Source organism: Symphalangus syndactylus, chromosome 11, assembly GCF_028878055.3.
Source record: "Symphalangus syndactylus isolate Jambi chromosome 11, NHGRI_mSymSyn1-v2.1_pri, whole genome shotgun sequence".
Classification (NCBI taxonomy): Eukaryota; Metazoa; Chordata; class Mammalia; order Primates; family Hylobatidae; genus Symphalangus; species Symphalangus syndactylus.
In genome coordinates this window covers 53,626,481-53,649,206 of record NC_072433.2, presented here as the reverse complement: position 1 = coordinate 53,649,206, position 22,726 = coordinate 53,626,481, and the positions used below count along the sequence as shown (strand labels likewise).

General features: G+C 55.2%; 1 protein-coding gene across 2 annotated transcripts; it reads right to left on the bottom strand.

Annotated features, from left to right (window-relative positions):
- Nucleotides 1-52: 52 nt before the first annotated feature.
- On the bottom strand, nucleotides 53-22,473 carry STX1B (syntaxin 1B). 2 transcript variants are annotated; one of them, XM_055298878.2, is made up of 10 exons: nucleotides 22,342-22,473; nucleotides 13,209-13,283; nucleotides 12,503-12,602; nucleotides 12,337-12,411; nucleotides 8,947-9,020; nucleotides 8,394-8,502; nucleotides 8,126-8,199; nucleotides 4,178-4,315; nucleotides 3,961-4,071; nucleotides 53-3,729 (listed from the first exon to the last, which is right to left on the bottom strand). In XM_055298878.2, the coding sequence occupies exons 1-10, from the start codon at nucleotides 22,369-22,371 to the stop codon at nucleotides 3,652-3,654; spliced, it is 864 nt and encodes a 287-aa protein (XP_055154853.1). In that variant the 5' UTR covers nucleotides 22,372-22,473; the 3' UTR covers nucleotides 53-3,651. The 2 variants fall into 2 exon arrangements, with proteins under 2 accessions (XP_055154853.1, XP_055154852.1); XM_055298877.2 differs by having other exon boundaries at nucleotides 53-3,732; nucleotides 22,342-22,469.
- Nucleotides 22,474-22,726: the final 253 nt, after the last annotated feature.

Below are 22,726 nucleotides of genomic sequence, written 5' to 3'. Positions count from 1 at the left end.
CCACGGCGCTTATCCCACGTGGGGACAGAAGGAAGTGAGCACACGGCACACCCACTGTTGGACTGGTTGCTATTTCTCCCGTCCCACAGGGCCCGACCTGGCCCGGGGTGGGGTGGGGGGCTCTGGGGACAGGACATGCAGGGCGGAAGGGCGGGGGCAGGATTTTCCTGTGTTTTATCCATTTGCGAGTTGGTCACCAATAGAGAGAAATGGGACTCTGAGGGCTAACAGGAGAGGGCGGCCTGGCTCTGGGCCCCAGCCAGGCCCCAGGAGTCCTGTCCCCTCTGGGAAGGGGAGGGAGAGAGCTCTAGAAACCAACGGAGAAACAGAGAAGGGGGCAGGGGCTCATGTCAGCAAACACGGCTACATCACGTGACACGCCAGCGACACAGAAACACACGCCAACGCACACGGCTGCACAGCGGGCAGGGGTGGTTAGGGGAAAGGGAGCCGGGGCCACCCATCTTGTCCTCTGCGGGGCGGGCTGGGGGGCAGGGTGAATGCATAGAACACGTCATGTGTACACGCTCAGGGCGTGGCAAGAGCGTGCGTCGACCCACGGGTACATGGGATGGACACGCAGTGTGCTTCGTGAGGGGCAGGAACAGGGAGGAGGGGGAAGAGGAGCACTGAGCCCTGGCCAGGCCCGGGAACCACCCGCAGGGCACACGTGGGGCACACCTGGGCTCAATGGTTGTAGGCGCCTGGGCAGGTGGCACACGTTTGTCCGAGAACATGCAAAAGACACCAGCCCCCAGACAACACGCCAGGACACACACAGACAGCAGCCAACAAGCAGGCACATCATAGGATGTGGGGGACGCATAGAAAGTCAGGGCACAGCAGACCCTTAGAGATCCCCTGGTCCACCTGAGGCCCAGAGATGGGCAGCTGTGGGCCCAATGCCACTCCAGGCAGCGGGAGCGGTGCCCCAGCCATGCTGCAACCCTTCTCCTGTGGCCCCAAGGCCATGGGACTTCCGGAAACACCTGGGCTGAATGGGGGTCCTGTCCGGGCGGCCGGAAGAGGGGACTGGGGGCTGGGGCCTGCTCTGACGTCTCCCAAGCAGCCCGAGATGGGAGCAGGAGGGCCGCGGCCAGACTTGGGGCAGACTTCCTGTCCTGCAGAGGGGCGTTCTGGGAAGGGACAGGCAGGCCCCCAGCTCAGGACAGCCCACCTGGGGTTACGCACGTGGCCACACTGACACACACACAGGACAAGGGAGAGCTCGGCTATCTGAGCTCGGGTAGAGGTGGAGGGGTACTGTGTTCTGGGAGGTCACATCTGTATGGCCACATGCACACACAATGCACACACACACAATGTACACACACAATGCACACACACATACGATGCACACACAATGCACACACACGTACACGTCACATGACCTGGGACCCTGGGGTCCGCACACACACACCGAGTCCCTCGCTTGTGCACACATAAGCCCCATGCCAGGGCATGGCACATTTGCGTACTTGTGTGTTCACCTTTCATGCTCCTGGGCCATGGAGCGGGGACCTCTAACACTGTCCTTTCTCCCACGCACCACCTACCTGCCACCAAACCCACAAATTGTGCCTGTGCTGGCTACACAACAGGGGAGGCACTAGCCCCTTCCTCACACTGGAAACCCAGACCTGTGTACCCCTCAGTCACACCCTGATGTGGGGAGCAGCCTGAGGGTTCAGCAGGAGAGGTGTCGGGGATGGGTCTCAGGACCCAGCCCACCCTGAGTGGCCACTGCCACACTGGCCACTCCAGTATGTCTGAAATAAACAGTTCCCCAAACCCGAGTTCCCTGAGGCAGAGCCCAGAGCATCCGATGGGGCAGTGGGGGACACAGTCCTCTCCCAGGTCTGAGGCGGGTGTGTGAGGAAGGGGTCGTGTCCTGATCTTTGATCTGTGCAGGGAAGTCCTTGGCATCTTGCCTCATCAGTAACATTCCTACAAGTAGCCCTTTCCTTCCAGGAGGCATTCGTGTGATCCCCGCACCCATGCCAGCATGCATGGTTTGTGCCTGGTATGGCCCCTGCCTGGGGCCACCTCAGCCTTGCCACGTGTGAGCACACTAAGAGGTACCGGCTTCTAGGGGCTCGGGGCTATGCTGGGCAGAGACATGGAGGACGATGAGGTTCTAGGTGTGAGCGTGCAGAGCCCTGAGGCCGGGCAGGCAGGAAGCTCTGGCTGCACAATGATGTAGCCATGTGTGTGGCCACACCGGCACTGGGCAGCACCTCTGGGGAGAGGGGCAGGGCAAGGACAATTGGAGAGACAAACACGGATGGGGCCACGTCCTTAGAAGTGTGTGTGCATGCACGCGTGTGTGTGTGTGTGTGTAATACGCAGGGCAGAAACACACCATGTAGGTCAGGCAGGGCAGAAACACATCATGTAGGCCAGGTGTGGTGGCTCAGGCCTGTAATGCCAGCACTTAGCGAGGCCAAGGTGGGCAGATCACCTGAGGTCAGGAGTTCGAGACCAGCCTGGCCAACATGTCAAAATCTTATCTCTACTAAAATTCAAAAATTAGCCGGACGTGGTGGCAGGCGCCTGTAATCCCAGCTACTTGGGAGGCTGAGGCATGAGAATCGCTTGAGTCAGGGAGGCACAGGTTGCAGTGAGCTGAGATCGCGCCACTGCACTCCAGCCTGGGTGACAGAGCAAGACTCCGTCTCAAAAAAAAAAAAAAGTAAAAAGCACACCATGTAGAGAGCCCCTAACACACACACATGCACACACACACACATGCGCACACACACATGCCACACACACGCATGCCACACACACACATGCCACACACACAGCTGCATTCTAGGTAGCAAGAAATACACATTTCTGTGCCCTCCCAAAACAGGTGTCCAGTCCACAGTGTGGAGGGCTCTATCTGAGAAGACCTGTCAACACTTCAGGCACATCCTGGGGACACACACACACACACACACACGCATGCACACCCTCCTGGGACATGTCGCAGCCCCTGGGGTAACAAAGACATGGGGTGTCTGCCATGGCCTGTGTGTACCTGGGCCTCCCTGGATCCTCTGAGAATGTGAGTGTGAGTCCACACACACCACCTGCCTGGTTTGTAGCAGACACAAAGGGCTTGGTTATCAGTGGCTTTGTTGCTGTTGCATTAGGTTCACTCAAACACAAAATTCCACGTACACAAATGGTGTGTCCACAGATCTGTGGTCTCACTCACGCACACACACCGTTCACAGAGGACAGAGAGGGCGTGATGGGCTGCTGTGTTACACTCGGCTGCAGTCTACACAACAGCCCCAGTGAAGGGGGAAGCTCAGACCACGAACACACACCCAAGGTGGGGGGGGGGTGCTCTGGTGCATCACACACATCACACGCACACGCACGCTGGGGTGTCCACACGTCTCGAGCATGTGCCGGCGGCATGCATGTTGGTGTGCATGTGTAATCACGCCTGCTGCGATCTACGTGCGGGGGCGGGGGGGGTCCATGGCCCGGTGAGGTCCAGGGACACCAGGGTCTGCCGTGGGGGTGGAGGAGGGGTGGGGCTGCCTGGGTCTGTTTTGGGGGTGAGCCTGGAACACGGGATGGAGTGAAAGGGGTGGGGGGTATTGCTCCCAATGTGGTGGGGGAAGGGTCTGGGAGAGAGAAGGGTGGGGGGGCCTACAAGCCCAGCGTCCCCCCAATGGATGACGCCAAGACCACCCCCAGCACCACACAGCAAATGATGATCATGATTTTCTTCTGCAGCAGAAAGAGGAGTGAGACAGGGAGACAGTGAGAGAGACCGACACATGGACAGATGCAGGGACAGACGGGGCAGAGGGTGGCAGGGGGAAGAGGGGAGAGAAAACAGAAACAGGAAGAGGTCAGAGCCAGAGATAAGGCCTCCCGCCCGCTGCCATCACTCACCTCAGCCCGGGCTCAGCCTTGGGCTCCCCCGCCTACCCCCAGGCTGCCTGCCCCGCTCACCCTCCGGGCCTTGCTCTGATATTTCACTGCTTTCTTGGTGTCAGACACAGCTCGCTCCACGTAGTCCACAGAATGTTCCACGTTGTACTCGATGCGGTCAATCATCTCTCCCTGCAGACAGAGGAGACATGCACAGGGAGGGATGGGGGCTGGGCTGGAAGAGGGGACCTCAGGCCCAGGGAGGCTCCCAGGGTGGCATGGGTGGTAGAGCCAGTACCTGGCTCTCTACAAGCATGGCCATGTCCACAAACATATCGTGCAGCTCGCGGATGCTGGTCTCCAGCTTGATGATCTCATTGTGCCTCGTCTCAATCTCATTCAGCGCCTGCTTCGTCATCTGTGAGTCCATTTTGATCTAGGGCGACGAGGGAGAGAGCTACGATCACCCTTCCCCGCCACGAGCGCCTCCACCACAGTGGAGTGGCCAGGGTCAAATCCAGTGTCATTTACTAGCTGAAACCTTAGGCACATTATTTACCTGCTCTTGGCCTCAGTTTCCCCACCTAGAAAATGTGGATCATAACACTGCCACCTCACAGGGTGGTTGTGAAGACTGAGTGAGTTAATATGTGCACATCGGTCAGGCACGATGGCTCACACCTGTAATCCCAGCACTTTGGGAGGTGGGTAGATCACCTGAGGTCAGGAGTTTGAGACCAGCTTGGCCAACATGGCAAAACCTCATCTCTACTAAAAATATAAAAATTAGCCTGGTGTGGTGGTGGGCACCTGTAATCACAGCTACTTGGGAGGCTGAGGCAGGAGAATTGCTTGAACCCGGGAGGGCAGAGGTTGCAGTGAGCCGAGATCACGCCACTGCACTCCAGCATGGGCAACAAGAGTGAAATTCCATCTCAAAAAAAAAAAAAAGAGTCACGGCCGCGCATGGTAGGTGGCTCACGCCTGTAATCCCAGCACTTTGGGAGGCTGAGGGGGGCGGATCATGAGGTCACCAGACCAAGACTATCCTGGCTAACGTGGTGAAACCCCATCTCTACTAAAAATACAAAAAATTAGCCAGGCGTGGTGGTGGGCGCCTGTAGTCCTAGCAACTTGGGAGGCTGAGGCAGGAGAATGGCGTGAACCCGGGAGGCAGAGCTTGCAGTGAGCCACAGAGTGAGACTCTGTCTCAAAAAAAAAAAAAAAGAGTCAGTAGGGAGAGGCCTATAACCCCAGCACTTTGGGAGGCCAAGGCAGGAGGATCATTTGAGCCCAGAAGTTTGAGGCCAGCCTGGGCAACATAGTGAGACTTTGATTCTATCAAAAAAAAAAAAAAAAAGGAAATTAGCTGGGCATGGTGGCGCCTGTGGTCGCAGCTACTCAGGAGACTGAGGCAGGAGGATTGCCTGACCCCAGGAGGTCGAGGCTGCAGTAAGCTATGACTGCTTCACTTCACTCCAACATGCCAAAAAAAAAAAACTGCCAGTGGGGAAGAGACTGCAACCCACAGTCAGATATGCCTCCTCTCCACAAACATCCAGCCTCAGCCAGGTGACTCACTTCCCAAATTACTCACTGTTCTTACCACATTGAGCCACTCCTCTGCTCTACAGCCTGCCATGGCTCCCCACTACTCAAGGCTCCACACCTTCCCTTCAGCAGTCAAGGCCCAGACTCCCTTTCCCCTCATCTCCTGCTCATCCTATGACCATTCTATAAGCCGAAATCATCCAATGGCTGTTTGGACGGTGTTCAGTCTCCCTGTCTTTTTTTTTTTTTTTTTTTTGGTTTTTGTTCTTTGTTGAGACAAGTTCTTGCTCTGTCGCCTAGGCTGGAGTGCAGTGGTGCTATCATAGCTCACTGCAGCCTTGACCTCCTGTACTCAGGCAATCCTTCCACCTCAGCCTCCCGAGTAGCTACAGGCACAGGCCACCATGCCTGGCTAATTAAAGCAGGTTTCACCACAGAACTGATTTGCCTACATTAAAAGAAATTTTTTTAAAATCAAAAAAACTTTTTTTTGTTAGAGATGGGGTCTCACTTTGTTGCCCAGGCTGGTCTATGAACTCCTGGGCTCAAGCCATGCATCCGCTTTGGCCTCCCAAAATGCTGGGATTACAGGTGTGAGCCATCACACCGGGCTGCTCAACGCGTTTTCAACAAAGATCAGTTCTCCAAATAACAATGAGCTGAAAACTTTTAAGACAGTCATAGCGCATCCTTTAAACCTGGTCTAGAACCCTTAACCAGAGTCATTTTGCCACTAGAAGCAGAAATAGAGACAGGAGTGGGCAGGCCGGGGCAAAAGTCCACTGACAGAAACAAGAACTAGGTTCGGGGAAAGCCCATCCTTTCTTTCTTTTTTTTTTTTTTTTAAGAGACAGAGTGTCGGTCTGTTGCCCAGGCCGGAGTGCAGTGGCAAGATATCAGCTCACTGCAACCTCTGCCTCCCAGGTTCAAGTGATCCTCCTGCCTCAGCCCCCTACTAGCTGGGATCACAAGCACGTGCCACTATGCCTGGCTAATTTTTTTTTTTAATTTTATTTTATTATTATTATACTTTAAGTTTTAGGGTACATGTGCACAATGTGCAGGTTTGTTACATATGTATACCTGAGCCATGTTGGTGTGCTGCACCCATTAACTCGTCATTTAGCATTAAGTATATCTCCTAATGCTATCCCTCCCCCCTCCCTCCACCCCACAACAGTCCCCAGAGTGTGATGTTCCCCTTCCTGTGTCCGTGTGTTCTCATTGTTCAATTCCCACCTATGAGTGAGAACATGCGGTGTTTGGTTTTTTGTCCTTGCGATAGTTTACTGAGAATGATGGTTTCCAGTTTCATCCATGTCCCTACAAAGGACATGAACTCATCATTTTTTATGGCTGCATAGTATTCCATGGTGTATATGTGCCACATTTTCTTAATCCAGTCTATCGTTGTTGGACATTTGGGTTGGTTCCAAGTCTTTGCTATTGTGAATAGTGCCACAGTAAACATACGTGTGCATGTGTCTTTATAGCAGCATGATTTATAATCCTTTGGGTATATACCCAGTAATGGGATGGCTGGGTCAAATGGTATTTCTAGTTCTAGATCCCTGAGGAATCACCACACTGACTTCCACAATGGTTGAACTAGTTTATAGTCCCACCAACAGTGTAAAAGTGTTCCTATTTCTCCACATCCTCTCCAGATTTTTGTATTTTTAATAGAGACAGAGTTTCGCCATGTTGGCCAGGCTGGTCTCGAACTCCTGACCTCAGGTGATCTACCTGCCTTGGCCTCCCAAAATGCTGGGATTACAGGCGTGAGCCACTGGGCCCGACCAGCTCATCCTTTCACATGTAAAAGGACAAGGGCAGCACAGGGGGCAAAACCTAAGCAAAACTAAAACTTGTTTAAAAAAAAAATTCAAAATGTAGGCAAATTAGGCTGGGTTCGGTGGTTCACGTCTGTAATCCCAGCACTTTGGGAGGCTGAGACAGGCAGATTGCTTGAGCCCAGGAGTTTGAGACCAGCCTGGGCAACAGAGGAAGACCCCCCATCTCTACAAACAAAAGTTTTTTTTAGGCCGAGTGGTGGGCGCCTGTAATCCCAGCTACTTGGGAGGCTGGGGCAGGAGAATCGCTTGAACACAGGAGGCAGAGGTTGCAGTGAGCTGAAATCTCGCCACTGTACTCCAGCATAGGTGACAAGAGCAAAACTCCATCTTGAAGAAAAAAAAAAGAAAAAAAAGTTTTTTTAATTAAAAAAATAATTTCTTTTAATGTAGGCAAATCAGTTCTCTGGTGAAACGACTTGCTTCAGTAGCAGAGTATGTCGTGTATCCTAGGACTCAAGAATTCTGACTCTGAAACTAGACAGGATTCAACTCCTGGCCCTCCCCCTCGCTCTGAGATCTTGCCAAGTGATTTCATCTCTCTGGGCCAGTTTTCCTCATCTGTGAAATGGGGTTTCCTCGAAGGGGATGTGTGAGTATTAAATGAGTTGGTGGGTGAATGTGAAGATGGAAAGTGCTTAGAACAGTGCCTGGCACACGAACGACTCCGTCATCTGATGGGGGTGCCTTCCTGCTCCGCTCCCTTGGAATTCCCCAGTTCCCGGCTCAGGCTTCCCGCTGCTCATTTTTCCAGGGTGGACTTAGGACCTTAGTTCAACCTGAACTTAGGGAGGGGAGGCAAAAATTTTCCAAAAACAGAGCCCGCCCCACCCGCGGCTCACGTCATCTGTGAAGATGGCCAGCTTCCCGCTCTCCAGCATGTCTTCCAGTTCTTCGTTGGTGGTGGTCCTTCCAGCTGCGGGAAGAAAGGACTCCCTGCTCAGGGGCTGGGACAGCCTGGGGGCCTGAGGTGGGGTGATGGGGCGGGGACCCGGGGCCCACCCTCCCACGCCGCCTTAAGCCAGGGGCCCCCTCCAGAGAGGAAATGCCTGGAAGGGGGCTTGGGCAGCCTCGAAGAGTTTGGGGTCCTGGGGTGGGGGGCACACGCACTGATCTCCAGTTGCCGTTGGATCCGGTCCTTGCAGCGGTCCCGGTACTTGGACTGGGTCGCATTATATTCAGTCATTACCTCCACGAACTTCCGGGACAGTGTGGAGTGCTACGGTGGGGGTGGGAGGACAGACGGATCAGGGAGGGAGTCAGGGATCAGGGAGGGAGCCAGGGAGCAGAGACCAAGGCAGGTGAGGAGGCAGTGCATGGGCGGAATAAGGAGGACGCGCTGAATTAGTTTACGGTCCCTTCTTCAGCTCGGGCCGCGATCCCAAACCCTGACAAGTTCATGGTTCCCTACCCGCCCGGTACCCCCGCCTTAGGCCAACACCAGCTAGAGACACTGCTACAGCGCTGAGATGCGGCTCGACCCCGCCCTCCCCGAGAGCCCCGCCCCAGGGCCCCGCCCGCCTCTAGCCTCGCCCCCAGAGCCCTGCCCCAGCCCTCTCTGACCACGCCCCCGCCGGTGCTTGGCCCTGGCCCGCCAGCCTCCAGCCTGGGCTCCTCCCGAGCCGGGTCCCGGCCCGGCACCCACTGGGCTGCGGCCTCCTACCTGAGTCTTGCGGATGCGTAGGTCCGCGGAAGAACGGTTCAGCCCCTCCTCCTGTTCAATGCTTTGCTCGATCGCTGCGGGAGAGAGGGCGCAGCGATGGGCGGGAGACCCGGGGCGCATGGGGCGGGGGTCCGGGGCGTACGAATGGTCAACACCCCGCGGCAGCGCCAGGCCCGGGGAGAAACGTCATCCCCAGGGCGAGTGCGCGCAGCGGTGCCCCAGGGTGGTGTTAGGAGCCAGCAGATAAACAGACGAACAGACGTTTGAGGGGGTTCCGAAGGCCGGCAGGAAGGGATACTGAGGGTCAGAGGGTCACCAGACAGAAGGGGGCTATTTGTTCTAGTGGCAGAACCGGGTCTTGGAAAGTCCCATCAGTGGTAACTCCTGTCCAACTCCATGAGGGGTGCCGGCCCAGCCCGCCTGAAGGGGCCATGTATATGGGGTGCTCCCTACTTCCTACAGCCTCTGGACAGGGGGCAAGGACGCAGCCTGCGTTTTTTCTGATGGAAGGCAGTCACCTCCAGGTGGATCAGGTTCTAGTGGCCCCTCTTTCCCTGGGGAATTCAAGGGCAAACGCATGGATATTCCAAGGGAGAAAGCAGCCCTCTCCCTGCCCTGCAAGGTGATCCCCGATCCGGGAATTCCCACTTCTGAAGGATGTTCTGGAAAAGTGCACAGATTAACTGAGATTCCTGCTTCTGGATCAGGCACTCCTGACACTAGCATTCCAATTTTCTAAAAAAGAGATCGTGGTAAAATCTACCTCGGTGAGATCAGAAAGTGCAGCAGGGATGAATCACCGGCCCTCTCAGACCTCACCGGCCTCCAGGTCGTTCCTAAGAGCCTCACTCTTCCGTTCTGTTGGCAGTGGGGGAGGTACGGGGCCGGATGGCACCCCAAGGCTCCCCCGATTGAGTGACAGCTCTGGCCCAGGGATATTGGAATCAGCTGGCCCAGATTGGGGCCCGACTGTCAGCCTTGGGGCTGGGGCCAAGTCCGGAGAGAGGGGTCTCTTACAGGATCTCATTGACTTTTTACAACATTCCTGGGAGTTTAGTGATATCAGCTCATGTTTTAGACTAGAAACTCAGTTTCCAATGGGCAAAACCACTCACTCAAGGTCACACCCAAAGCCTGAGCTCATGCCACCAGCTGGAAGAGGACGAAGAGAATCCTCTCTCCTTTCCTGGAGGTCTGAAAGGTCAGCTTCTCTAAACGACAGCCACTTTTCCAGCTTCTTTCTTGGTCTATTCCTGAACCCCTCACCCACAGAGCCCTCCCCAGGGTCTTACAGAGAGTGTTCAAGGTCAAGGCTTGATGGACCTAGAGAAACCATTGAGCCCAGGGGATTTTAAACTGCCGGCAGGAACCTTGTTTCTGAGAAGGAATTTCAGGGGCTGTTGCAGAGAATAAAGAGCGGTCAGGCAGGTAGGTGCTCCCAGCTCCAGTTCAGCTAGAACAATCTGACTTTTATGTTTTATATATTGGGATTCTTTGTATGACTCAGGAAAAAAATATATTTTGATGCCCTCCACCCCCCACCTCCAAAACAAGCTGATTTTAAAATTGCTTTCATTTGTCTTACTGTACTGATAAGGAAGCTGAGAGTAGGGGACTTGTCTAGGGTGAGCTGATGGTGGAGGTTGGACTCTGTCTGCCTGGATTTGCACTTAACGTGCTCCCAGATTCAGACAGTTTCCATCCAGCAGACTCTCCTGAGTACAAAGGGCTTGTTTTTACAAATCCACATCAGAGGCTCACATATGGCCTCCCCTCGAGTCCAGAGGGCATGGAGTTACTACCCTTCTCTCTCTGGGCCAAGGTCAGTGTTCTCTGGGCCAGGTAGCTGGTGTAGCTCCTGTTCCCCAAAGCCTAGCAATGTGCCTCGGACATTGGAGGTACTCAGCATACATTTTCTGATACTGACTTACCAGGAGCATGCAAAACAGCAAGCCGGTAACACTGCTATTTCCCTGGTATGAGCAGACAAGGAGGTTCCCAACCCACGGTGCTTTGGGGGAAGGTGGTTATTACCAGCACCCAAGTCCTTAAATTAGAGTGAATAAATGAACATTTGGCAAGTCCGTCTTGAAAGCTCGCCAGCCCCTGATGTCAGCCACACAAGTCCAATCTGTCCTGAGCCAAGGATACCGATTCAGAGGCATTTGCTGGACCCACCCACTGGGTGCTCTGTGCCATGCCGGGGGCCTGCTCAGGAGAGATGAGGACTTAATGAAATTGAAGCCACTCGGAAGATCACCTTTTTCTGGTGAACCTTCATGCTGGTGGAACCAGCAGGGCTCAGATGCAATTTAGACGAACACTCTCTTCTCCCTCATTTCCTATCATATCTCTTTCTCCAAAGAATTGGAGCAAGGGGGAAAGCTGGGGTTTTGTGCTTTCTCACTGTTTAATAATCTGGCTCCTGGAACTTTGTAGAAATTCGTTAGAGAAAGGCCTGTTTTGCTCAATGCATGGCAAAGTTCTTTTTTTTTTGAGAAGGAGTCTTGCTCTGTCACCCAGGCTGGAATGCAGTGGCGCGATCTCGGCTCACTGTAACCTCTGCCTCCCGGGTTCAAGTGATTCCCCTGCCTCAGCCTCCCAAGTGGCTGAGATTACAGGCGCCCACCACCACGCCCGGATAATTTTTGTATTTTTAGTACAGATGGGGTTTCACCATTTTGGCCAGGATTTGGTTAGGATTTTGAACTCCTAACCTCAGGTGATCCACCCACCTTGGCCTCCCAAAGTGCTGGGATTATAGGCGTGAGCTACCACGCCCAGCCCCCCCCCCTTTTTTTTTTTTTTTTGAGACAGGGTCTCTATCTGTAACCCAGGCTGGAGTGCAGTGGCATGATCTCGGCTCACTGCAGCCTCGACCCCCTGGGCTCAAGCGATTCTTGTGCCTCAGCCTCCCGAGTAGTTGGAACAGAGGCACGTACTATCATGCCCAGCTAATTTTTTTTTTTTTTGAAACAGAGTCTCTCTCTGTCACCCAGACTGTAGTGCAGTGGTGCGATCTCAGCTCACTGTAACCTCCACCTCCCGGGTTCAAGCAATTCTCTGCCTCAGCCTCCTGAGTAGCTGGGATTACAGGTGCCTGCCACCACACCCAGGTAATTTTTGTGCTTTTAGTAGAGATGGGGCTTCACCATCTTGGCCAGGCTGGTCTTGAACTCCGGACCTCGTGATTCACCCGCCTCGGCCTCCCAAACTGGCCCAGCTAATTTTTGTATTTTTCACAGAGACAGAGTTTTGCCATGTTGCCCAGGCTGGTGTTGAACTCCTGGGGATCGAGCAATTGGCCCCACCTTGGCCTCCCAAAGGCCTGAGCCACCACTCTCCACCCACAGTTCTTTTCCTCCCTGGTTGAGGGGTTGTACTCCTCACCTTTCAATTTGGACCGAACCTTGTTGGCCGTCTTCTTGATGTCTGCAGTGAGGTCCTCCAGCTCCTGTTTGGTCTCTGAGGGGAGGGTGAGGGCAAGTGAGATGTCTGGGTGGGAACCCCAGACCCCTTCTCCTCCCACCCCACAGTCACCTGCAGCCACACTCACTCTCATCTGGGTTGGGGGCGGCCAGGATGGCGCTATGCTGTTTTTTCACCTGCTCCACATCCTCCGACAGTTTCTCAATGCAGCCCCGGATCTCTTCCACCTGGAGCAGAAAATCGGCTATACCCAGCCAAGCTGTCAGGCCAAACAACGGGTTCCAGGGGAACCAGCCAGGGTTCAGGGGGATGGACCAGCCCCAGAACGGCTGATAAAAGGCCAGGGAGGGTGCAGGAGCAGGGAAGTGGGAGACAGGGAAAAGGAAGTTGTTGGTGGCTAGGGGCTGGGCGCTGGGGCTGGGGCTGGGTGCCAGGGCTGGGGCTGGGTGGTGGGACTAGGGGCTGGGGCTGGGGCTGGGGCTGGGGCTGGGGCGGGGGCTGGGGCTGGGCGGTGGGACTAGGGGCTGGGGCTGGGGCTGGGTGCTGGGGCTGGGGCTGGGGCTGGGGCTGGGCGGTGGGACTAGGGGCTGGGGCTGGGGCTGGGTGCTGGGGCTGGGGCTGGGGCTGGGGCTGGGCGGTGGGACTAGGGGCTGGGGCTGGGCGGTGGGACTAGGGGCTGGGGCTGGGGCTGGGTGCTGGGGCTGGGGCTGGGGCTGGGTGCTGGGGCTGGGTGCTGGGGCTGGGGCTGGGGCTGGGCAGTGGGACTAGGGGCTGGGGCTGGGGCTAGGTGCTGGAGCTGGGCGCTGGGGCTGGAGGCCTTGGAGGCCCATTACCTGTTCAAAGAACTCATCCATGAAGTGGTCCCGATCCACGTGGACCACCTCCTCTTCATCATCACTGTCTTTCGCCTGGGGGCAAGGAAGGCTGAGTCCGTGAGTAGGCCCTACCTGGGTCCCCAAGGCTGGCTCTCTGGCTCTCCCACCCTCTCCCTGCCATGCACACACAGGTGCTCCCAGCTCTAGGCTCAGAGAAGGGGTCCTGGGAGGGGTCCCATGCAGAGGAGATGGCAAAGACACTAAAAGTGTTTGTCAGCCCAAAGGATTCCTTACAAGGAATTGGCAAAAGACCCCCTCTCAGGGCAGATGTGGCCTTGGGGGCGCAGAGTCAGCCTTGACCAGCCAATAGGGATGATTTCAATATTTCAACAACCAGCTCAACGTCAGGCTTGCAGTAACCGACCCTGGGCTCCGTGAAGCGTCCTGGACTGGAGAACTGGGAGCCTGGATCTCCCTACTGTCCCTGCTCTCCTGCCCGGATCTCACTTCACTCCTTCTCTTCCTCTCCTGCCCCACCCGACCAGACATGTACCCTGTGCAAGGTCACTTCACTGCCAGCGGCAGGCGCCAAGTTGAGCAAGCAGTGAGGGCTGGATAAGAGACATGGGCAGCACCCCGACCTCCCTCACGCCCGGTGCCCCCCTCTTCCCGCCCACTCTCCGTCCCCTCCCAACCGGCTCTCCCTCGCAGTGGATTCACTTACTTTCATCCAGCCCCTTCCAACTTCACACCCACCTACTCTTGCTGGCTTGGGTTTCCCAGTTGCAACCTGCAGCTGCTCAACCCTCCACCCGCAGGGCTCAGAGACACAAAGGGATTTACCCACCCACAGCACCACTGCCACCGACAGACAGACTCGCGACATGGACAGAAGAGCTGACACCCAAGGCACACAGGAATAAGCCACCCCCCCTCCCCCGGACACCCACACAGAGATGCACTGATGCTGGCGTTCACCCGCACTCAGACTCACAGCTGAGCCGCACTGACATGTGTGGACACACTGGCGTTCAGCTGCACCCCTGAGGACATTTGGGAGGGCTCACTGGGCTTGTTCTTCCAGCTTCTCGGAGCCTCATGTCTGCACACACGCTCAGAGCTGGACAGGAGAGGCTGTAGGGGAGGTGCCCCGTGCTACACACACCTGAGTCCTTCTCTGCTTGGGACAGAGTTCTGACGGCAAAATCTGAGCCCATCAAGCTTAATGACATCTGGAGCCCTGATCAGCCCCAGTGGAAATGTATACAGAGTTCATCCTGATTTCCAAAAAGAACCCAGCCAGAGCTCAGACAGAATCCAACCACTAGAGCCTGGGTGAAATCAAGACAGGATCCAAACAGCATCCACCTGGGGGTGTAGTCAGTTGGAATCCAAAAAGGAGAGCTTGCCATCGTCCCAGCGACACGCAGACAGGGCCTAACAGAAACCAGACAGGCTCAGACTGAACTAGCCAAGGCTCACACAGATCCCAGACAGCTCAGACTGAACCTAAACAGGGCCAGATGGGACCTAGGTGCAGTCCACACAGCCAAAACTCAGGATCAGCAGTGCTCCACAGCCCCGGGAAAAGCCCGCACAGCCCGGGGGGCCTCCAGCTCCACACTCCTGAACCCACTCCAGCCTCCCTGCTAAGCCCAGCCCAAATGGAACTCCAGGGAGTCTTCACACAGACGCTGGGTCCACACTGTGTCGGAAAATGTGTTCAGCACTTGTGTTGAGTTTCCAGACAATCCCAACCATCCACCTGGAAAGGGGGTTTCCTCCGTCTTGGCTCACAGCTGCCCCCAGAAAGTGGGGCGGCACAGGTGGCATAAGTTGGGGACGCTGAGAGGCTCTGGGATGCTGGGCTCACCTCTGAGGACCCATCGGCCTACCATGATGCTCTTCACTTTCTCTGTCCTCAAAACCCAGCTGTGCTACAAGGCCTCCTTCCCCTAGAGCCAAAAGCCTTCCTCTGCTGTTTCTCTCCCTTCAACCACTCACTCAGCCGCCAGCCTTACGCAGGTCATGCGGCCTCTCTGTGGCCCGGGTGCCTGAAGACTTTCCCGTTCTGTGTCTCTCCCTTCCCCATGCTAACGTTAGGAAGTCTTTCCTAAAATCTAATTTCAATCTCTCCTGTTGTTCTCGGAGCCACCTCCCTTAGGTTCATCTCTGGAGCACCCTGGGCTACCTATTTGTTTGTCCTCAAGAGAGGAAGAAAGATAGAAGGCCTAAGTGTGGTTTATTTGGTATAATAAATACAAAGAGAGCTGAGCGCTAATAATCCTCTACAATTTACAAACACCTTTACATCCATAATCCGTTTTGATCCTTAGCACCACCAGCCCTGCGAGAAAAGCTGCATAAACATCATCGTCCTCATTTCACAGATGAAGGAACAGGAAGCCAGAAGGGAAAAAGGAGAGTGACTTGCCCAAGGGCACCCAGCCCCACAAAGACCCCTGTTAGGCTCCAGACTGGGCTACCTCCCCTGCTGACTTTCCGCTCCCAGTTACTTTCTCTCTCAGTGAGCGCCTGCTAAGTCCCAATCTGGGGAAGGCTCTGTGTCCGGACAACCTAGCAAAATAAGAGCACTTGATGGTATTTTTTGCATAAGTCTTAAATTCTAGTTATCCCATTTAATCTTCATTAGGACTCTGTAAGGACCATTGGCCAACATAATTATAATTATGCAAATATTTAGATGGCGTTATACAATGTGCCGGGCACTGTTCTATGTGCTCCACACATATCTATCCATTTCACTCTTAAACAGTCCCCTCGGAGGTATTATAGCCCCCTTTTGTAGATGGGGAAACTGAGGCATAGAGCTAAATAACTCAGGCCAGTTGTAGTGGCTCACGCCTGTAATCCCAGCACTTTGGGAGGCTCTGGTGGGAGGATCACCTGAACCCAGGAGTTCAAGACCAGCCTAGGCAACATAGCAAGACCATGTCTCTACAAAAAATACAAAAATTAGCTGAGCATGGTGGTGCGCACCTGTAGTCCCAGCTACTTGGGAGGCTGAGGTAGGAGGATCCCTGGAGCTCAGGAGGTTAAGAGACTGCAGTAACCTGTGATTTTGTGCCACTGCACTCCAGCCTGGGTGACAGAGCAAGACCATGTCTCTTAAAAAAAAAAAAAAAAAAAAAACTTGCCCCAGGTCAGCTGTTAGAAGACCATTTGGCTCTACCCCTGAGCCTAGTCTCTGCATTTGTTGAATGGTAACAATGCCTACCCCCGGCCGATCCCATGTTACAGACAAGGAAACAGGTTCAGAGAGGTTGCCTGACCTGCCTAAAGCTTCACAGCAAATGAGGCCAGAGGTAGGACCTGAACCCAGGACTGTCTGGCACTAAATGTCAGGCTCTCTCCCTTCTGTCCTGCTGACAGATGGCAGTCCCTCCTGGTCCTAAAAAGCCCACTCTGCCATGTCCTCAGGACTGCTGAACTGCAGCCAGGACGGAAAATCAGTAGGAGGGGCCCAGGGCTGCAGGAAGAGCTTGGACAGGAGGCCAGGCCTCCCAGCCTCCGTCTGTCTTGCTGTGTGACCCCAGGCAAACTTCAGCTCCTCCCTGGGCCCCAGTTCCCTTGTCACTGAAATGAGCAGGCTGGTGCAAGTGCCCACCCTGCTCTGAGGGGCCCTCTGTGCTCTGAGTGATGCATATTTAGTAATGAGCACAGCATCCATTTCTGGAAGAAGTTAGGCCAGCCAAAAAGAAAGCAGGCTGTGGGCAAACCAGACTACCTAGGAAAAGATGATCAAATGTGCCCCAGTCTGCTTTATGGTGGCTTCAGGTTACAGGTGAACGATTCAAGCCTCAGTTTCCTCATGTGCAAATCGAGGAGGATAAAAATTCACATACATGTAACATATATGTGCTGATTACCACGAGTTGGGTCCTATTACAAGTGCTTCGCATTTCTTTTTTTTCTTTTTCCTTCTTTTTTTTTTTTTTGAGAGATGGGATCTCACTATATTGCCCAGGCTGGTCTCGAACTCCTGGGCTCAAGAGATCCTCACTCCTTGGCCTCCCAAAGCACTGGGATGACAAGTGTGAGCCACCGCACCCAGCCTGCATTTCTTGTTTAATCATCACGACCACTCCATGAGGTCATATTCTTATTCTCATTGGACAGATGAGGAGGTGGAGGCACAGAGAGATTGGGTAACTTGCCCAGGATCACACAGCTGATGGGATGACTCAAACTGAGGCACGCTGCTCTGCAGCACACAGCTCCTTGAGCACTTGAGGGGGATTGAATGAGAGAATGCAGTGCTCCTGAGCCCCTTCCAGAAGCACCTGGGGACTGCCCACATCAGATCCAAGCCTCCAGCTGCAGCCTGACCTCCTCATGGGCCCCCTAAGTCCAAGTCTTCCACAGCGGAGCCACCACGGGCCTTGTGTGTATGTCAATGTGGAGCGATGGCAAGGACAGATACAGAAACGGAAGGAGGAGAGTGACAGTGAGAGCCAGCAAGTCAGTGACCAGAGAGACAGATGGTGAGACGGTGACAAAAACACAGAGGCGGCAAGAGACTGGAATTGGGTGACAGAAAAGTCAGAGAGAGAGAGTGTGCGTGTGTGTACGTGTGTGTGTGTAAACACATGAGTGCCCCAGCACTGACACACACAGGCTCCCCATGCTCCTCAGGGGTGCAAGCATCATCGTTTGATCGGAGGCAGCAGCCTCCCCCTGTGCCCCTTCCCCCACCCTCTGCTTCAGTCCATCTGTCTCCCTGGCTGGGCCTCTCCTTGCTCCCTCCCCCTGAGCAGCCTGGCCCTCTCACCCTGACCTCTCTCCTCCATCTTTCCTGCCTTACCCCCTGCCCCTTTCTCATCCTCCCTCTGCCTCATAGAGTCATTCATTCATCTAACAGATGTGTCTGATTTATGCCAGGTGCTCTTCTGGTGCTGCTGGCGATGTGGTGGTGAAGAAGACAGGCGAGAAGAGCCTGCCTCCAGGGAGCTGGCATTCCAGTGGGGGAGGCAGACAATGGGAGGTGAACAAGACCATTTCAGATTGTGCTGAATAGCAGGAGGGAGATAAGCAGAAAGATGGGATCAAGAGACTCGGGGGTTGGGGGGGATTGGGGAAGGATTTCTACAGGACGGTCAGCAGGGCTTTTCTGGGGAGGTGACATCTGAGCTAGGTCCTGAAGGAGCCAACTGTGCCACAATGCTGGGGAAACAGAATTCAGGGCAGAGGGAACAGCATGCTGAGCAGAGGGAACAGCATGCGTGAAGGTCCTTGGACAGGGGTAAACTTGTGTGTTTGGATAGCAGAAAGAAGCCCAGTGCCAGCCGAGCACGGTGGCTCATGCCTGGAATACCAGCACTTTGGGAGGGCGAGGTAGGAGGATCATTTGAGGCCAGGAGTTCAAGACCAGTCTGGTCAACATAGACCCCATCTCTACAAAAGTAAAAAGAATTAGCCAGGCATGGTGGTGTGCATCTGTAATCCCAGCTACTAGAGAGGCTGAGGCAGGAGGATCCCTGGAGACCAGGAGGTCAAGGCTGCAGTGAGCTATGATTGCACCGCTGCACTCCAGCCTGGGTGACAGAAGAAGACCATGTCTCTAAAAACATTTTTAAAAATATAAATAAAGGCAGCCCAGAGCAGCCGGAGGATATGGATCCGTCACCCAGGGTTCGCTGGTCTCTGCCCCCTGTGATTTCAGGGCTGCGTTTCTAAAGCACCTGCTGTGCCTGCCTCATACCTGAGGGCCTTCGGGGCTCGGGGCGGTCCCTCAGCAGCCTTCATCCTGTCCAGCCTCAGATTCAGGCTCCTGCTCGGCAGGCCCCACCTTCCTCCCAGGTTGTCTCCACACTTCTCCCACCTGACTCCACAGCTGCCTCTCAGACCTCAGCCCTCCCTGTGCCCCTCCTGTCTTCTCCCATAACCCACCTTCCTCTCCACCTCACTCGCTCTGCTCTTTCCTCTTGAGCCCCACTCTGGCTTCACTCCTTAGACCCTGGGACACCTATTTAGCTGATTAACTCCTCATCACAGTCTCACAACCAGCCTAGCACCAACCAAGGTTGCCTGGTAAACTGGACGCAGAAAACCCTGGTTCAAGCCCACCTCGACCATTAAGAGCTATCTGACCTTGGACAAGTCAGGTTTTTTTTTTTTTTTTTTTTTTTTTGAGACGGAGTCTCGCTCTGTCGCCCAGGCTGGAGTGCAGTGGCGCGATCTCGGCTCACTGCAAGCTCCGCCTCCCGGGTTCACGCCATTCTCCTGCCTCAGCCTCTCCGAGTAGCTGGGACTACAGGCGCCCGCCACCACGCCCGGCTAGTTTTTTGTATTTTTAGTAGAGACGGGGTTTCACCGTGGTCTCGATCTCCTGACCTTGTGATCCTCCCGCCTCGGCCTCCCAAAGTGCTGGGATTACAAGCGTGAGCCACCACGCCCGGCCAAGTCAGGTTTTTTTACCCCCTCTGGCCCTCGATGTACTCCAAAATAAAATAGGGGCCATTTCCTGCCCATCGCAGGGGGCTTGTGTGGTGTTGAAGAGAAATAAACAAGCCATCTGCTGGGTAACAGACACACAGCACTGTTGGGCGCCAGGCCCCCTCCTAGGCACTTGATGCATATTAACTACTTCCAATCCTCAGGATAACCCTGTGAAACAGGTACTCTTACTTCTCCCAATTCATACACAAAGAAATTGAGGACCAGAGAGGTTAAGCAACTTGCCCAAGGTCTCACAGGAAGTAGCAAAATTAGAATTTGAACCCAGACAGTCTCGCTCCTGAAACCACTGTGTGACAAACGGACTTGAGAACCCCTTGGGAATGCCAAGGTACTGTTGGAAAGACAATCAGTCCCCTGGGCTAATGTCCCCTCCCACCACCGCCCCTGCCTCATCCTTCCCAGTGTCTCAGAGACCCTGTTTCCAGGTCCCCCACACCCGGCCGGGTGTCTCCTGCATCCCAGCCTCCTTGCTTTCAACTGTAGCAGGGAGACCCTTACACTACCCGAATCTATCAGCTTTTCCCACCCCGCCCGCCCCTTCTTGAATCTCCAGTTTCCCTGAGCTGTGACTAATACCAAAGCCACCACATCCACTCAGCCCCTTCACCCTTCCACACCACCTCCGGCAGCCACAGCCAACAGGATTCCTTACCTCTGAGCAGGGGCCCCTGACTCATTCATGAGGCCTCCCCCTCCCCTGCCTCCCCCTTATCCCGCTTAGCCTTTTCCCTCCCTATTTCTTGAATTATACCCTAATTCCACACCACCTGATCCCAACCCACTTCCATTTCCCTGGGTTTTGGAGTCATGGAATAGTCCTGGTAGCAGGGGAGGTGGGTTTAAGTCCGGATCCCTCACCTGCTAGCTGTGTGACCCTTGGCAAGTTATTCAACCACTCCGGGCCTCAGTTTCCCCAACTCTAAAATGAAAGAGCCTCTCTGTCCACTTGCCAGGAGGTCAGTGGGGCTCTAATGAGATCACGGATGAAAGCCTGCTCTGCAAACTGCACCGTGAGGAGGGGAATTGACAGCACCGATGCTGAAGCCGGCCTGCCTGGGTTTGAATCCAGCCTTTACCAGCTGTGTGACTTTGGTCTAATTACTTAACCTCTCTGAGCTCAGTGTCCTTATCTATAAAATGAGATAACATATATCTGTATATCTAAAAAGATATTTATATATCTATGAAATGAGATAACCAGTCTCATAGGATTGCTGTGAGGATCAAAATGAGTGAATATGCATAAAACACTTCAAACAATGTTTATTATTACTGTCATTTTCCTCATGCCTGAGTGTATATTCAGTAAAAATGTAATAAAGAAACCTTCAAAATTGCCTCCCTCAGCCACCAGCTCCTCCTTGCTTCCCATTTGGCAACCTGTCTGTCCCCAGAGACAGCAGTCACTTGCCTCCAAACACATTCTCCTCGTCTGTCTGTAACCTGGGTCCCCAACCCCAAATCCAGGAGACAGCTCTTCACCCCCCAATGCTGAAACTTCTGTTTCAAAGGCCAGAAAAGCAGAGACCTGTGTCAACCTGGCAGACAGGAAAAGCAGATTGCAGTCTGCCCCCTACCCACTTGCTTGGTGACCTTGGGCAAGTCCCTTCCCACGCCTGAATCTCAGTTTCCTCATCTGTCAAGTGGGGTAATAACCCCTGGGGTAACAACCCACCAGTTCCCTGTAAAGGCTCAGTGCATTGGGCAGCTCAGCCAGGGCCGGTACTCTTATTAACATAACACCACCAGCCCAGCACAGTGAGGACTGTCAGCGCTGCCTCCTTGGGGCCCCAGGTCATTTCTCCAAATGCCCCAGCGTCCTCCCTGCCCCTGAAACCATTCTTATCGAGCCCCATTCCCCAGTTCCTCCAAGTAACAGCCTCCACTGCAGTCCTTCCCCGTCCCCCCAAAACCAGGGACTGCCTGGCCAGACTCCTGGAGCCAGGCCTCTTCAGGCCTGCAGACCTGGGGCCTGCATCAGCCCTTGACTGCCTGGGGTGCCCCAGTTCCCCCCAGCAGAGCGCGGCCCGTGTTCCATGGCCCTCTCCTCTGCATCCCCATCTCCCACCTCTGGGTCACGCTGTCTCAGGCCCTGGCCCTCTGGCTCTCTCCGGAGGCCACCTCTTCCCTCCCTGTCTTGGAGAGATGCCTCCTCCCTACAGGGAGTGACACGCGCGTGTGCACACACACACACACACACTTCATTCACTGCCAGGTGCTGGCATCTCAGTCCCAACCTGTGTCCTTCCCTGTAGCATCCCCTGAATCTGGGTCCTGCTAGACTCTCAGCCTGGCCCAGTCACCGCCCCCATGCTTCTCTTTGGCAAACCTGCCCAGGGGATGACAGTCCCCTCCGGTCTCTCCTGACATCCACTCTCTCCCATCCCCAGACCAGACCCCGGGGCCCTCCTGGGAATGCGGGGTGTTCGAGGCCCCTGAGACCTCTCCTGCCCCCTTGTGTCTTAATGGCCTCCAACCCCTTCCAGCCACTGTCCCCAAAATGCAGGTTCACTGGAGAGACATCAGGCGCCTGAAGATACTGGGGTGCCCTGGCTACCAACCTCCGATCTCATCCTTCGTCCCCACGTCCCAGCGCCTCCCCCACTCCATCCCCACACGCTCCCCCAATATTGGGGTCCCGCCCCCCCATTCTCCCCACCCCCAAGCTCACACTCCGCAGCTCCTGAGTCCGATCCTTCATCCTGCGACGGCTCCTCCTCCTCCTCCTCGTCCTCCTGCCTCTGCTGCTGCTCCGGGTCTCCCGCCTCTGTGCCGGAGGCCGGGGTCTGGGGGCGCCGCGTGGGGGGCGCCGCGGCCGCTGCGGGGGGCCTGCGGGCGGGGGCGGGGCCGGGAGCGGCTGGCCGAGGGCCGGGCAGGGGCAGGGGCCTGGACCGGGCTCGGCTCTGCCGGGCTGCGGTGGCGATGCGGCTGCGGCACAGGGTAGGATGGAGGGATGCGGGAGCCGAGCGCGGGGGAGGGGGGCGGAGGGAGGTGAGGAGGAAGCGAGGGCGGGGGGAGCGGGAGCGCGCAGGGAGCAGGGGGCATGCGCAGCGCCC

Bases quoted from the DNA above. Each gene is read 5' to 3' on its own strand.
- STX1B (XM_055298877.2), bottom strand. From the start codon at position 22,371: ATGAAGGATCGGACTCAGGAGCTGCGGAGT. The intron at 12,603-13,208 runs GTAATGGGCCTC...TTTCTGCTCCAG, and splicing joins TGGATGAGTTCTTTGAACAG to GTGGAAGAGATCCGGGGCTG. The intron at 12,412-12,502 runs GTGAGTGTGGCT...CCCTCCCCTCAG, and splicing joins CGCCCCCAACCCAGATGAGA to AGACCAAACAGGAGCTGGAG.